The 17440-nt window shown below is 36.6% G+C and overlaps 1 protein-coding gene across 3 annotated transcripts in view; it reads right to left on the minus strand.

Annotated features, from left to right (window-relative positions):
• The window catches only part of LOC134802721 (methionine--tRNA ligase, cytoplasmic), a 38866-nt gene that overhangs the window by 14608 nt on the left and 6818 nt on the right, over positions 1-17440 (minus strand). For all 3 annotated transcript variants that reach the window (XM_063775368.1, XM_063775367.1, XM_063775366.1), the window contains exons 7-13: positions 16117-16233; positions 11700-11775; positions 11112-11239; positions 9143-9247; positions 7562-7739; positions 6611-6775; positions 1153-1254 (exon numbers count right to left, since the gene is read on the minus strand). In XM_063775368.1, the coding sequence (XP_063631438.1) occupies positions 1153-1254; positions 6611-6775; positions 7562-7739; positions 9143-9247; positions 11112-11239; positions 11700-11775; positions 16117-16233 (871 nt within the window). The remainder of the gene's footprint in view (positions 1-1152; positions 1255-6610; positions 6776-7561; positions 7740-9142; positions 9248-11111; positions 11240-11699; positions 11776-16116; positions 16234-17440) is intronic.

Raw genomic sequence — 17440 nt, forward strand, 5'->3', positions numbered from 1 at the left:
GCGTTTTTGGGGAATAGACTAAAGACTTGTTTTGACAACTATAAGGTAGATTTTTAAAGATGTGTGCAGGACCTTTTAAATGACAAATAAAAGTACGGGAGTAGAAAAAATAAATAAACATATGCATACCTAAGGACCTACTTCAAATTGACGAATTTCCTAAGCTACAAAACACCTCAAATTAATTTATTTACCAATGCACAATTATCCGTATACTTACAATCGAAATGCCTAATCATGGAACACTGATGGATAGCCATTATACCATAAGGTCTTTCAAATGACATTTATTCATTCTTGTTATTTACGATACGAGTGCGGAAAAGAGGAAATTCGAAACGAGTGGCGATAAATTAAAACACAACCAAAGGGAGTGTTTTAAATCGACACGAGTTGCGAATTACCTATTCGCATGTGTATCGTACAACTTTTTACAGTACATATGGCCCTTTAAACTTTTGACATACACACGAAAAGTGCTATTTTACGCACTAGTGCGGGAAAATAGGGCCATATGTACTGTAATAGTACATTTCGATGCTAGTGCGGAAGGTATGTCATTACTTCACGAGTACCGAGGCGAGTGGCGAGGCGAGAGGCGAGTGGCAAGACTCGGGACGAGTGAAGAATGACATTTCCGCACGTGTATCGAACGACATTTTTTAATACAGTTGCGAAAAAATAAGTAAAATATTGTTAATCGTACACTAAACCAAAGTGGTAACAGTGACAGCTCGCTTAGACGTCGTCTTTAAGTATATTATATCTATGGGCGTTTGGCAGCTATTCCGTTCCATTCAGACAACTTATTAAGAACGGGATTTTCAATATTCAATAATAAAAAATAAACGTGTTATAATGATGAAGAGGTAAGTATTAAAATATGAAATATGTATATTTTTCACATTCTTACATTAACAGTAGGTTTTTCTGCTGATTACGACGTTTAAAGGAAACTAATATTAACACTCATCAATAAGTAGTCGTGAATTGCAACAAGTATAAATTTAAAAAAATTGGAAATGTAAAAAGCACTAGTTCGAGATAACCAACTTTCCGCACGCTAAACAGCTACGTAAAGTAGCACTTTTTGAGCAACTGTATTAAAAAATATGTTACACGTGTTAGTTATACTGTACGGTAAGTACTTACATGTATATCTTTGTCGGGTTTCCACCATTTCTCGTAGTCTTTAGTAAGGCATTGTGTTATACTCCAATACCCTATCGGGGCGTCGAACCATACGTAGAACACCTGCAACCAACACATTTATTTATACATACAAAAAATGTTTACAAACATGTATGTATGTATACGTATGTAAACACGTTTTTTCTCAAAAATGGACGACAAAGTCGACTTTGCCGTTTAAAAAATAGGTCGCGAAGCGCGTAGTTTATGGTCAGTCAAAAATTAAAAAGTTAAAAACATTGCAGTCTCGATTTTGGGACTGCAATGTTGCATACAAATTCCATTATTTGTCGAGTTCCAAACTTTTTAAAAGTTGAAATGGCCATATCAAATGAAGGCACAGGCCCATTAAACAGCCAAACAGATGATTAGTACCGCGACTATTTAGCTGTCTCAAATAGGTTGGCGTATTTTCGGCAGAAAAATACACTTCTATATTTTATTAAAAAAATAAAAAGGCGGCAAAGCTAATTTTTTCAATTGTTTCTACTTTTTTCTGTGAAAATATATACGTAAGAACGTTGCTTTTGTAAAATATTTCTATGATATTTATATTTCTTGCACCATTTTTGAGAAAAGCACTATATATGACTCGGCTGGAAGGCTACTTGCTGGCTTCGGATTCAATTAAACGGACTCCCAAGGTCGTCCGTTTAAAACGAATCCTCAGCCTGCAAGTAGCTACTTCCGAGCCTCGACAATAATGTACTATTATTGTACATAAGACCGGTTAAGATACAATTCAAAGAAAGTATACAATGTACAAAGGCGAACTTATCCGTATAAGGGATCTCTTCCAGTCAACCTTTTAGCAATTGAGAGTAGACAAATGAAAATGACAGACAAACGAACACATGTACAGAAAAGTAAATTATGGTTCAATTATTACCCAAGTAAGTAATTAAAACCTTTAGCCTACATTCTAATTGACCGAAGCGAAGCGAAGGTCTACGTTTTGACTCGGGCATTTTGCTTTCGTATGTCCGGATGTTCTCCTCTACAGGTCGCAATTCTTAACCGATTCTCGTGAAATTTTGTGACCGAATTTTATGACTAAATAAAATTTTTTTGTCAATCCGGTTTTTGGAAATTTTTAAAAATGGCGGAGTCGTGATACCTGGCGCCTAAACAAATAGTCGTATCGATATCATAAGACTTTTTTCTTTTTGAAACATGTTTACAGAGTTAATAGCAAAAAATGCAGAAAAAAATTATCGCTGGTTTAAGCGGTATTTAGATATTTAATTTTAACTAATTTTAATTTGAGAAGGAGTAGCTAAATTTCGTCAACCCATCTAAGAACTATTTGGCTCAGTTTGTAAACGTTCGCTTTTTCTGTTTGCACCGAGGGTCTGGGTTCGATCCCCAGTAATTGTATGCTGGGATATTATAACTTTTTGTATTTTTTTACACATAAATTTCGTATTGTTTTTCTTTAATTTACTATACACCGTGTTTTTATTGAATTCCGTTAACTTCGGGGTATAGTTAAGTACGTTTATAAGAACTAAATGGCATAGTTAATTTTCAAAAAAAAAATTTTTTTTTGTTTTTTTTTTTGTTTAAAAAGTAATTAAATGTAGCATATAGCGTTGTTGTAACACGGGCATTACATTTAACTCAACCAAACAATTTAAATCTGTGACATATCAATGTCATTTCGTACATCAATCGACCGAGATTGTACTTAAGTTTAGTAGCAAATGTATGAACTCATTCTAAACACTAATCAATATGTAAGCCGGCCCTAAGGCAAGTGTACACGCTTGTAGAGGCCTTATAGTAAAAAAATAAATTATGGATTATCTCCGAAATGGACTTAATTAGAACATCGGTGTCTTTGAGAAAGTTACTTGATTTAAGCTCAGGAATGCACCCTTGAAATTAACGGAAATCAAAAAAAACACGGTGTATTTAAAGCTCTTAGCACCATGTTATTTCAAGCTCTGCTCGCGAGGTCTACAGCTCACAGAGCCACTAGTATAAATACACATATATAATACATATTAATATAAATACATACATAGAAATAAATATATACATAAACGTAATTCAATAAAAATACTTAGTACTCAACCAGAACACAAGTCATTGGATATCCATAGTTTATGCAATTAAGGGCCAGTTGCACCAACCACATTTGACAGACTGATCAACGTCAGCAGGCGCGCCCCGGCGCTTTACTATGAAACTTTCCATACATAAAAACTTAGCGAACTCTTTAACGATACGAACAGTTTGGTGCAACCGACCCTTAGTCTTGAGAGATGCTACCGACTGGGACTGTCTAAAGTCTAAGGGATAACGGCAACTTGTTCCACAACTGCACAGCGCGACTGTGAAGGACCTGGAGTATGACCGAGTCTTGTTACACGGTACAGCGAGAGTCAGGTTCGCACTCGATCTCAAGCGATGACCACTACCATCCGCCAGGTAAGTAAATCTTTCAGAAAGATATGGTGGGGAGGTTGGATTGAACAGGACGTTGAAGAGCAGTGTCAGGATGTGTACGTGTCTGCGCTGAACATTTAACGTGACAGCTCTCTTCTCTGTCGTATCGCTCTTGATATTGGTCGTGGTCACGTTGAGGCGTCCGCATCGGTAGTAGAGGCGGACACAGCTCTTCGCACGATCTCCCGCCATCTCTCCCTGTTGGCAGACTGTCTTGTCACAGTCAGATACGCGGAGATCTAGAGACATGGCCAAAGTACTGTACTACGGTCGATACACGTGATAGCTACTCCATGTAAAAATAAACTGTTATAGGGATCGTTCTATATATGCGAGAGATAGTGTCGTACCTTGTTGGTGTACCCCTCGAGCGGGACAGACACGCCCCACTTCAGGTCTCTGGTGACGGCGCGGGCCCTTAGTGGCTCCACCACGAGTGTAGGGCGGGTGCCAACAGGCATCGAATAATGTCTTAAGTCGAATAATGGTGTCTATGACCCTTCAAGTCTTTTCTTGCTGGGCTTCGTTTTAATCAAGAAATATATTTTTACCGTGTTCTTAATACTTAAATGTTGCATGTCTAAATATATTAATGATATACATCCAAAGAATGTCTACAAACCCATGAATCCATGTAAAAATTAACTGTCATAGAGTCATAGGGACCAGAATTCGAGCCGAGAGGTAGAGTATTGTACCTAGTGCGCAAAACGTTAAAACCAAGGACCGGAAAACCCCTCTTTACGCTTAATCCTATCAATTCGGTAACCCAATCGATTCGGTTACCTTATCATTCGGTAACCCTATCATACTGTTACCTGATTGTAATGGTAACCTTATTGAAACGGTAACCCTAACCTTTAACCGAGTTAATCTCAAAACCCCATCGCGATAGGGTTTTTGTTAAGGGTTTTTAACAGGTTTTCATTCAGTTATGGTAACCTTTATTATCGGTTGCTTAATGGTTTGCAACATTAAAGTAGTTTTAGTGATGTGCCGTCAGAACTAAAAAAAATACTAAAAAAATAGTTTATTTTATTTACTTTATTTATATTTTATTTATTTTATTTATTTTATTTATTTTATTTATTTTATTTATTTTATTTATTTTATTTATTTTATTTATTTTATTTATTTTATTTATTTTATTTATTTTATTTATTTTATTTATTTTATTTATTTTATTTATTTTATTTATTTTATTTATTTATTTATTTTATTTATTTTATTTATTTTATTTATTTTATTTATTTTATTTATTTTATTTATTTTATTTATTTTATTTATTTTATTTATTTATTTATTTTATTTATTTTATTTATTTTATTTATTTTATTTATTTTATTTATTTTATTTATTTTATTTATTTTATTTATTTTATTTATTTTATTTATTTTATTTATTTTATTTATTTTATTTATTTTATTTATTTTATTTATTTTATTTATTTTATTTATTTTATTTATTTTATTTATTTTATTTATTTTATTTATTTTATTTATTTTATTTATTTTATTTATTTTATTTATTTTATTTATTTTATTTATTTTATTTATTTTATTTATTTTATTTATTTTATTTATTTTATTTATTTTATTTATTTTATTTATTTTATTTATTTTATTTATTTTATTTATTTTATTTATTTTATTTATTTTATTTATTTTATTTATTTTATTTATTTTATTTATTTTATTTATTTTATTTATTTTATTTATTTTATTTATTTTATTTATTTTATTTATTTTATTTATTTTATTTATTTTATTTATTTTATTTATTTTATTTATTTTATTTATTTTATTTATTTTATTTATTTTATTTATTTTATTTATTTTATTTATTTTATTTATTTTATTTATTTTATTTATTTTATTTATTTTATTTATTTTATTTATTTTATTTATTTTATTTATTTTATTTATTTTATTTATTTTATTTATTTTATTTATTTTATTTATTTTATTTATTTTATTTATTTTATTTATTTAATTTATTTAATTTATTTAATTTAATTATTTTAGTTATAATATAAGAACACACCACACAGGTAGGTATAAAGATAAACAAAGGAAAGGCAAAAAAACTTGTTTGTGCTGGAGGCTTCATAGACCGCCCATGCCAACCTCGGTTATTCAATAATAAGTTGAATTTAAGTGTGCGTAAAGATTACAATCGTTTGAACTGGTCAAAAACCTCATAATGAGGTAACTGAATAGACTGGGTTTTTATTTCGGTTACCGGTAACAGAGGTTAACTCGATCTGATACGGTTACCGAATCAAAGTGTTACCTTATTAAGCGGTTACCGTTATGGTAGGGGTTTTTATAAACACCTCTAAAATAACCCTATGAAAAACCCCGGTTAAGGTAACCGGTTCCTGTCCCTGGTTAAAACTGATAAACAAGATCAAGTGCGGGTAGTTCGAAAAACTCGCGTGGCTAGAAGATGTTGATGTCAACTTGAGCCAGTCTTTTCCGAGACCACGGGGACAACGCCGTCCTCGAAACGTCGGAGGTAAATCTTAAAACTTAAATACGCGATTAAGTCCCGTTGTGCAATTTAATAATGTTTAATAATCGTGAATCAGAGAGGAAGATGGAACTTGGAGGCGAAGAAAAAATAGGGAGCTAGAGGAGCTGGTTGCGATGCCCAATATAGTTGGCGAGATCAAAGCCACACGACTCCGCTGGCTTGGTCACCTGGAGAGGATGGGGGAGGATCGTATTGTGAGAAGAGCGTATGTGGGGCATCCGGGCGGAAAACGTCCGTCCGGGCGTCCCAGATACCGCTGGAGTGACGAAGCCGAAAAAGACCTGTCCGCCCTCGGAATACCCAACTGGCGCGAAGTGGCGCAGAATAGGGCAGAGTGGCGCTCTCTTGTGTCAGAGGCCAAGATCCTCTTTGGGTCACTGAGCCAGTGATGTATGTATTAATAATCGTGAAAGTTTAAATCAGTGTATTGTACCTTGTTGGTGTACCCCTCGAGCGGGACAGACACGCCCCACTTGAGGTCTCTGGTGACGGCGCGGGCGCGGAGTGGTTCCCGCAGCCAGGAGCGCGCCACCGCGCGGGCTGAAGGCGACCAGCCGTGCTCCACTTTGGTCACCCATGAGCGCAGTGCCGGTTCCAACTGAAACAGAAATACAAGAGTTTTTTTTTAAATAGAAGCGGTGGTGGCCGAGTGGAGAGTATTTACCACTAGCTTTTCGGTGAAGGAAAACATCGTGAGGAAACCTGCATACATCTGCGAAGAAATTCAAAGGTGTATATGAACTCCCCAATCCGCATTGGGCTAGCGTGGGGACTATAGCCCAAGCCCTCTCGCGTATGAGAAGAGGCCTGTGCGCAGCAGTTTGACGTATATAGGCTGAATTAATATTTATTATTATTTATTTAAATATTTTTTGATACGAGAGTTTAAACTGCGTTTCCACCAGAGATGTGCGAGGATGCGTAGCGAACGATATGTTTGTTTAGAAGTTTTAGAACCAATTTCGGCCTTCGGACCGCCGTTTCGCTTGTCTGTTGGGCTAACTATTGGGTCGTGTTTAAGCTCCGACTTCCCCGCAAGCGCCACTCCCGACCTTCGGCCCTACGCAGACCTCGACCTTCGGCCCTACGCGAAGCTCGACCTTACCACAGTTAACTTGGTAAAATGCCTGAAAGCACTACACGCCTTCGACCTCGCATGCCTGAGCGATCATGTAGTTATTGTAGTTGGTAATTATAGTGTGAATTTTTATTCGACTTGGGACTATGTCTTACCTACCCCAATTCTATAAAGATTTTGCAGCGCGGCTTAATAAGTTCTATCGCGTTGACCAGCTAGCCGCACGTGTATACAGCTGTCTCACTCTAGCTATATGCGTGTCTCACCTGTGCCAGCTGTCTCACTCTAACTATACGGCTGTCTCACCTGCCCCAGCTCTATGAACAGCTGTTCGCTCGGCCGCACCGCCGGCGAGTCTCCGCATATTTTGCAGCGCGGCTTAATAAGTTCTATCGCGTTGACGAGTTTGCCGCACTTGTCGCATTGATCGCCTCTAGCGTCTTCGTATAGGCAACCGGGGTGAGGGCAGGTGCCCTCTACGAACCTAAAAACAGAAAATAACTACATAGGCTGGCGTCCACTAGACTCGCCGAGGCGAATCGAATCGAATCGCAATAATTCGCCTCCTATATTTTCTATGCAACTGCGTCCATTGACGACCGGCCGCGGCGCGCCGATTCTTGTGTAAAAAATATAGGAGGCGAATTATTGCGATTCGATTCGATTCGCCTCGGCGAGTCTAGTGGACGCTAGCCTATAGTGTGACGTTACACAATAAAAGTGCAATGCGAACTACCTGCAAGTCGACATTCTGTTGTGAACTGTCATGGCGTGCGGACGGGTCGCAAAGCACATGACCAACTGAGTTTTATTTATCACCTTGTAATACAACGGAACCTAAACGTCACACATAGTATAAAGGGGCCCACTGATTAACAGTCCGCCGGACGGTATCGGCCTGTCAGTTAGAACAAAATTTTGACAGTTCCGAACAACTGACAGGCGGATACCGTCCGGCGGACTGTTAATCAGTGGGCCCCTTAAAACCAGTATAAAACAAAAGTCGCTTCCCGCTGTCTGTCTGTCCCTATGTATGCTTAGATCTTTAAAACATACGCAACGGATTTCGATGCGTTTTTTTTAATAGATAGAGTGATTCTAGAGGAAGGTTTGTGTATAATTTGTTAACTTTTAAATAATACATTTTAATTTCAAAACAACTTAAGAAACTCGGTCACGGCGGTACCCGTCACATTTTTAGGGTTCCGTACCTCAAAAGGAAAAAGGAACCCTTATAGGATCACTAGTGCCGCGTGCGTCTGTCTGACCATCCCCCCCACGTTATCTCCGAAACTACTGGTCTAAAATCTTGAAAAAATGCACAAAATAGTTCTTTAGCTATAGATGACAGGAAATCCTAGAAACGTCAAGCGTGAGTCGGACTTAATGTACGGAACCCTTGAAACGCGACTCCGACTCGCACTTGGCCGGTTTATTTTTCCTCAAAACAGGCCGGTTTCCTCCAGCCTAGATATTTTGAAAGATATTTTCATTGTTTAAATCGCTAAAACGCTCGCTAAAAAGCGTAGTATATTAGGTGTTCGCAGAACTGATCGAATCAGAAACACGGACCTACGCTCCAAAACTAGAGTTGTAGATGTAGGCGTCAAGACCGCTAAGCTTAAGTGGGACTGGGCTGGACATGTCTGCCGCATGCACCGAGAAAGGTGGGCCAAAATGGTTACTGAGTGGGACCCACGGAACACAATAGACGGTGCAGGCCGGAGTTTAGGCAGACCGAAAAGGAGATGGCGGGACGACTTGGACGCATTCTACCCCAAATGGTGGGAAAATGCCGATGACAGGGTCGAGTGGAGAAAACGAGGGGAGGCCTTTGCCCAGCAGTGGGACACCAAAGTAGGCTAAAAAAAATCGCTAAAAACTTACCTGTCAGCTAAGAATTTGTCACATTTCTCGCAGTGCAGCTGGTCGACAGTTTGTGAATTAATGAACCCATTTTCTTTCACTTGACGGAACAGCTTTTGTACTAGGCTGTATAGAAATGAATAAAAAATATATATTATAATGGATAAAATGTATTGTAGAAACTTAAATATAAATACAAATTAAATATATAAAAAATAACTGTACTAAAACCCGTCCTGGGCTGCCCCCGACGCAAAGGTGCCCATTACGCTCGCTGCGTTGCCACGTTGGATTGCGATGGACAGCCTTTGCACCAGGAAAAACCCGGAGCGGGGGTCAAGGCCCCTTTCGAGCAGGCGACGACCCAGCTCACGAAGGAAGATCTTACCCTCAGCGCACCAGCAACCCGAAGTAGATATAAAGTCTATTTCAATAGAACTTGCTAACTATGTAAACAAACAACGTAACTTTGTTTTATCACTGTTTCTCTTTGGATTTTTACACCACCTCATCAAATACCATTGAAACCATACACATATACACTATTGAAACGGTCCGTTCCGTAAAATACATAAATATATAACTGTATCTTGGATATTTAATTACAAGTTTAAAATGGGTTCATAAGTTAGGTTATTAGGACCTGTTGGAATGACGGTTTTGTTTCTTTTAAATTCTACAATTGCCCATGATGGGTAGTGTTGTGACTAAAGTTTGTGATATAAACCCGCTACACACTACCCAACCCACGCTCTGTACCTACCGCCGCGGTTATAAAATACATCAATACATCATTCTTAAGTACTAATTTGTCTTCTGATCGTGATTAAACAAATTAAAAATAAGTAACGACTTGTTTTTACTTTAGGTATTTTATTATTCGATATGGTTTGACATTAGTAAAGTAGTAAGTAGGAGTCTTGCCCATCACTAGTAAATTCATCATTCAGAGATAATTTAAATATGGCGGTTTGTTTACATAGTTAGCAAGTTCTATTGAAATAGACTTTAGTAGTTTGAATCGAAGTAGATATACAAGGGATCAAAATGATATATTTCCATCAAGGCTGTACATTGAATCCTGAATGAAGCGATGGATTCTACAATAGAATCCCAAACGTAGTGAGGGATTCTAAAGTAGAATCCTGAGCGTAATGAGGGATTCAAGTGTTAACGCCCAAGACGAAATAATTTTGATACCGTGTGACACATACTGGTTTTCACATCAACTATGAGGAAAATTAAAAAATCTTAATCTATGAGGAAATTATTATGTTTTCTAAAATATTATTCAAGATAAAAAAAGAATGCAAAAAATAACAAAAACAGTGTCCTAAAACAGAAAAGTGCCACTTTGATCCCCCCTAGCAGGGAGGAAAAGTGCCACTTTGATCCCTCCTAGCGGGGAAGAAAAAACCCTTTTCCGAATAGGTGATGTGAAAATCATATTACGTCATAAGTCAGTCGCATTATAAACACATTAAAAACTGAAGATATAGATCGGCAAAACGCGATCGGTTTTTTTTTTCGATCGAGTTTTGGTACCACGACATAACTTGTGTCAAAATGGTACTAAGTCGTGACACAACTAAATAGGGAATATTACGCGAAACTCTGCGTAGAGGGCGCCACTTCCACAGTCCATCACAATCTGAGGGTCTACCGCACACGAGAGAGTCGAAATTTTGTTATGTAACCTCTCTATCACTCTTGCATATTCGAGCGATAAAGAGGCAGATAGCTGAGTTTCGATTTTCGCGTTTACCGGTAGACCCTTTGTAAACAAACCGCCTTGATCTGTCAATGTCATATTTTATTGTCTTTGAAAACTTGTCGAAAACAGTTTAAGGCCCAGTATGTATAAGTTACTCTATGGTTTACGAATGTTTACAATGGGTGCAAGTGCTAGTGCTGCACTCTGGCGGCAGAACATTGCCGAAATACCCCCTATTGATTTTCGTAACATAACGGAACACATAACCCCACTTACAGTGTGTGTTCGGGAGTAGTGGTGCGTCCGAAGTGGTCAAATCCTATATCGAACCAGCGATACACGGAGTTATGTATTTCGAAATATTTGTCGCAAATCTGTTGGGGTGTGACCCCCTCTTGTAGAGCCTGTGAATTAATAGAAAATAAATTTGAAAGTTTTTGGCAAAAAAAAACAAGTACGAGTCGGACTCGCCCGTAGGGTTCCGTACTATTTAGTATTTGTTGTTATAGCGGCAACAGAAATACCTCATTTGTGAAAATTTTAACTGTCTAGCTATCACGGTTCATGAGATACAGCCTGGTAACAGATAGACAGACGGACAGCGGAGTCTTAGTGATAGGATCCCGTTTTTACCCTTTAGGTACGGAACCGTAAAATAGTTATATACGATACAAGTGCGGAAAAGAGGAGTGTTTTAAATCGACACGAGTTGCGAATTACTTATTCGCACGTGTATCGTACAACGTTTTACAGTACATATGGACCTTTAAACTTTTGACGTCGCACGAAAAGTGCTATTTTGCGCACTAGTGCGGGAAAATAGGATACTATATGTACTGTAAAAGTAATTAGTGTTGTACTTACTTTGGTTTCGGTGGCTGTTCCATACTCGTCCGTGCCGCATATGTATAGTGTATTATAGTCACATAATCGACAATATCTGTGAACAAGTTAATTAAAAATTACTGTACATTTTCATTTATCATTTATAGAATGTCCATATTTAGATCGATTAAATGGATAGAATTTTGATACCAAATAAACGCAAAAATTTTGGTCATCCTAAATACCGATGGGCAGATAGAGTGGAGGCAGATCTCTGTGAGCTCGGCGTCGGCGAAAGCTGGCGGGATACCGCTCTGGACCGATCAAAGTGGCGTGCTCTTGTGTTGGAGGCCATGACTCATTTTGGGTCACCGCGCCAACCAGGTAAGTAAGTTGTATACGATTGTAAATATTCCGGCGGCAGATGTAAGAATTGTTTTATCAAAATTATTTCATTATTTTCGGGGTTATCAGCTCTTAGTTATTGCGTTCTGGGCTTTTTAAATTATTTATTCTCATAGGGTAACTAGCCACTAACTGGCCATCGGCCAATAACTGGCAACCCTATACGATAAATGAATTCATTTTAGTATAAGGTTTCAATAAGGCGACGGTAGCGGTGGGTAAAATTTCAGATTCTGTCAATTTACCCCATTTCACACACAAGCGCACATCACGCACACTACCTCACTTTACTGGGACAGGTCAGTGACCCATCATGTTTTTTTTAAAGATTGGACTTTTAGTTTAGTATTGACCACTAGCCTCCTTTGAGGGTAAAAGCGTTCCATTGAAAGATGAAAGAGAAACAATGCATTTAATCTTGCTTTCCTTGTCTGTTCATGTCACACGTGACGTACTTACATATTTAATTAATTTGATTGTTGACTGTTTTACTACCTAATATTGCTTTGTCGAGATACGCGTTTTGTACAATTAAAGCGAATAAAACAAGATGTCATTAAGTCAGATGTAAAATGTTATTTACTACTCTATACGGTTTTTCATAAGGTGCAAAATCCATTCAATAGGAATTTAAATAAATAAAGTTTCAGCAGGGTGGCAATTCCATTTTGGCGGATAAAGCGAAACAGAATAGTTCTATCGAACCTGCTTACAAATTTTCACGAGAATCAGTTGAGAAATGTGATCTGCAAAGGAGAACATACAAAAGCATTTTTGCCCAAGCTGAAACGGAGACCTTTGCTAACGCTCGGCCAATGATGGTTTAGGTACACCTATAAAAAATGGTTGTCCCTGCTGTAATTTTAATATCTTTATATTTCAACGGTATAGTTTTGCCTTCAAAAATAATCGGTATCGCTAAACAATAGCGGTACCTTACTACTTATACGTTCACGAAATCGGTATCTGCATAACTTGATTGTTAGTAAACTAACCTGAAAAATAATCTCAAAACGACCGAAACATTTATTTACAGTCACCTGCAATAATAATTATGTTACGTCATTAGCGCCAACTTTGCCTCCAGGGAAACTTTGCCCAAAACGACAATTTTAAACAAATTCGTTAATGTAGAAAAAATTATAATAGTTATGGCCACCCTGCTATTTTTAGTAGAAAATAGGTTATATTTCTGACAAAACTATATACCAAACTTGTGCATAACTTGACTTGGGAATTTAGAGTTTGAGCGAGTTGTCTAATATAGGGTATATTTCGGCGGGCAAAAAATTGATAAATAATGAATGCAAGTAGAAAAAATTGAGAACCCTTTGACAAATATTTCCGGGTTTGAGTTATAACACATGAAGCATAGATTATGTCTATTGAGATTTAAACTAAAAAGGCCTAAATACACAAAAGTTTTAGCGGTGGGCAAAGTAATCCGGTAATTTGGCATCTATACCAACATTGCCCACCACCAAAAACGGATTAGGGTTGTCACTTTCATCTAATTTACCCAACTTCGCAAGTAAAAGAAGGTTATGTTTGTACACTAAAATAAATTTATAAATATATACTGTATTTAATTTGTCTTATTATCCTTTATTTAGATGTTTTATCCCGTTAACGAATGAAAAACACAACAAAAATCATATTTTTGGCCATTAAACTATTGTAACAGATTTTCTCAAAAGTGACAATCCTAGCCTTTGTAAAATGCTTAGGCGAGCCTTATTTGGAAATGGGCAAAAACGGGTAGGCAACATTGCCCAGCAAATTTATTTTAAAGTTTTTACACTTATCGCTAAGTTATTAACATGGAATGGTAGGATTGCCCAAAACCTTTAAGTGATCCTTAGACATCATCATCATACGAGCTGTATTTGAATACCAAATTGACGTGGGCAATGTTGGCGAAAACCCCGGATATCTTTGCCCGCCCTCTAAAACGCAAAAAAATGAGTAAAAACACGATAAAAAATATTTTTTTTTTCAAATAAACTGATGCGTTTGATCACAATGGACGTGCTGAGCAAAAAAAGTCATATGATGTGATGTTTTTTGAGAAATTCGTTTTAAAAAATAAGCGGGCAAAGTTGGTGATAATGACGGTACCTACTTTCCAAAGGCCGCAAAAATATGTGACATGGTCTTATGGTTCTACAAATAAGATCGTGTCAGATATTTTTGCGGCCTTCATTGTGTAACATAAATTGCAGGCGACTGTACATTTGGAATAATTATTTTATTTAGTTTCAACGAAAGTTTCAAGTTTAGTACGAAAATACTTCAGATATGCAATATGCACAAAATGTAGACCTAATAGAAATAAAACATTGCTTTTTATAGGTAATTTATAAAACATTCGATACATAGGTATACATAACAATAACTAGAGCGCTATTGGCCTGTAAGCTTCATCTCGGTCTCCAAAGCCGCAAAAACTCGCTAGTACTTAGTGCTGGTCTAGCCGTTATTTTTTCTTGAAGATTTTCAGAGAACAGCACGTACACGCATTATACATATAGACGGAACGAACCGCATAATCATTATCATTTATTCGTCGCAATCCATGGTATTACAGATCTAGGTACAAGACTTTCAGGTATTACTTATACGAATTACATAACTCTTCCTGTTAATAGGCATTATTTTAAGATAAAAGTTCTATAATATAATACAAGATTACAATTGTCATCAAAATTCATTGACGTACAGAAGTCAAATACGTTTTTAAACTGACGCAAAATGATACCAGCATAATAAAAATTGATCCCAATCAGTAAAGATGAGTCTTTAAACTTTTTTCATTTTAAGCGAGTTTTGAAGGAACATAATACTTAAATTCGACTGTAATCGTATTGTTTTAAGATAGTTTACTGCGGTTTTCAACCATTATAACAGCAAATCAAATTTAAATGAGACGCGAGCTGATATTTATGTACCCTATTTTTTGAAATACAATTTATCTACTGGTATACTTTCTCGTGTGCGTATATGATTTAATGTCAATATAATTGTCAAAAGCAAGAAAATCAAGCTGTCATTTTCATTTGAAGAAGTACACGTGTGCTCCGGTGTAGCCCCAACGGGCATCTGACTTGAAGAAGAATTTTGAGTGATGTCGTCAATGTATGGAAATTGTTCGAAAGTTTACATTTGAGATTGAATTTCTGTGTTGTCTTTGTGAGTAAAAATATAAATCGATAATAAATTGGTAGCTGGATTATCTAGCTTTCAGAATCATACAATAATTCAATTACTGTCAAAGACAAAATTGTTTTGCTTCCGTCTCAAACGGAACTCCATATTTTGATTTTTTGATACTTTTAGTGTCGATTTGTAGAGAATAACAGCAAATTAAAAATACAATGGCATGAAGAGTCGGTACACGGTTTCTTCGTGAACAAATTTACGTGTAATTTAATGCAATTATTAAACATTTATTGAACAAATTATGGTTACAAAGTGAGGTCTAAATCGAAAACGTCATATACCGGCCCCATAACTGGCCACCATATACTAAAATGAATTCTGTTTATAGGTGAATATAATTCATTAGGGTTCCGTACCCAAAGGGTAAAACGGGACCCTATTACTAAGACTTCACTGTCCGTCCGTCCGTCCGTCCGTCCGTCCGTCTGTCACCAGGCTGTATCTCACGAACCGTGATAGCTAGACAGTTGAAATTTTCACAGATGATGTATTTCTGTTGCCGCTATAACAACAAATACTAAAAACAGAATAAAATAAAGATTTAAATGGGGCTCCCATACAACAAACGTGATTTTTTACCAAAGTTAAGCAACGTCGGGAGTGGTCAGTACTTGGATGGGTGACCGTTTTTTTTTTGCTTTTTTTTTTCGTTTTTTTTGCATTATGGTACGGAACCCTTCGTGCGCGAGTCCGACTCGCACTTGGCCGGTTTTTTTTTAGTTTAGGGTGGCCAGTTACTAACAGGTGGCCAGTTACTGGCGAATTACCCTATTGAGTTTATATCCAGGTAAACTTCTGGACACCTATAAATATTTTGATGTTATTTGCTTACCTGGCAAAAATGTCTCCCGACAATACGCAACCGATAATGTTGCCTAAATGCGGTACGTTGTTCACGTAGGGTAGGGACGACGTGATCAGCACGTTCCTCCTGTCATTCACTGGCATTCTGAAACAGGAAGTGTAATAGTTATTTTCACCTCAGCAGCTCGAACAAGGGTAAGGTCACTGTGGGTAAGTCCGTCTACAAGGCAAGTCCGTCAACACGTTATAACTTTTGAATTTGAAGGCGTATGCGACTTTGGAGTCCAGTCGATTAACCAGTTTTTCGCGCTAGTTCCGTCTCTGTAAAACAGATGGCGCTGTGACAACCAACTTCAGAGCAATCCGCCTCAATAAGTCATTTCGTGTTTTGAACTCGAAGTCATAGTGCGACAGCCGTTCGAAAAAAATTTGTTAAAAATAGTTTTTGAAAAGATTGTGCATCAGAAAGTAACTACGTAGGTAGCATAAGAACCAGCTGTCTTTATTCTATTTTTAAAATATCAGAAATTAGCTTAGTTTTGTAATTATACGTTCCACAATTTATCATATTAAAATTTGACTAAGTTGGAAAGTCCGTCTATTATGTTTAAGGCAAGTCCGTCATATGCCGGAGTTTCGTTAAATCAGAGATTACCAACTGTTTTTGCGATTTTAATATTATAACGATTTGATAAGGTATCAAAAAATCCTCCAGACTTTGCGCATGATGTTACTTTATTAAATTTTGATCTCAGTATATTAAAAGAAACGATTAAAATTCATTTTAAAATTACTATAGATCTTTTATTTCGGAAATCAAAAAAATAGTTATGTTTAATTATTTGCAAGAAAGGTTTACCACCCCATTTTGGTAGTATATGACTTGCCGGACTTGCCTTTGTTTTAGAAAAATGGTGTTTATTTCGAATCTGAACCGTATATTAACAAGTTTAAAATACACTTTTCATTGTCTTGATCCGTTCTTTTTAGGAATTTGACTACGAACATATACGCACCCATATATTGGCTGATATCATAACTAGACGGACTTCCCTTAAACTGCACGGGAAGTCCGTCTACTCGCCGAATTTTAAAAAATGCCATTGTTTTTGCTTAATTTGTGCTTGAAATGATCTGTCACTAAGGCTAAACTATTAATTATTAAATTCTTCATCGTATGCGATTACAAGCAGTAACATAGGTGAATAATTAACGGAACTAGATCACTCCAAAGTCAAAAAAAAATAAAGTATGCCGGACTTCGCCACATTGACCTTACTTTGCTTCTTAAAAACAGTGAGCAAAATGCGATTTTGCTCACTGAGTCATTTTGTCTCACTCAGTGAGCAAAA

This window comes from Cydia splendana, chromosome 25 (genome assembly GCF_910591565.1).
Source record: "Cydia splendana chromosome 25, ilCydSple1.2, whole genome shotgun sequence".
NCBI lineage: Eukaryota > Metazoa > Arthropoda > Insecta > Lepidoptera > Tortricidae > Cydia > Cydia splendana.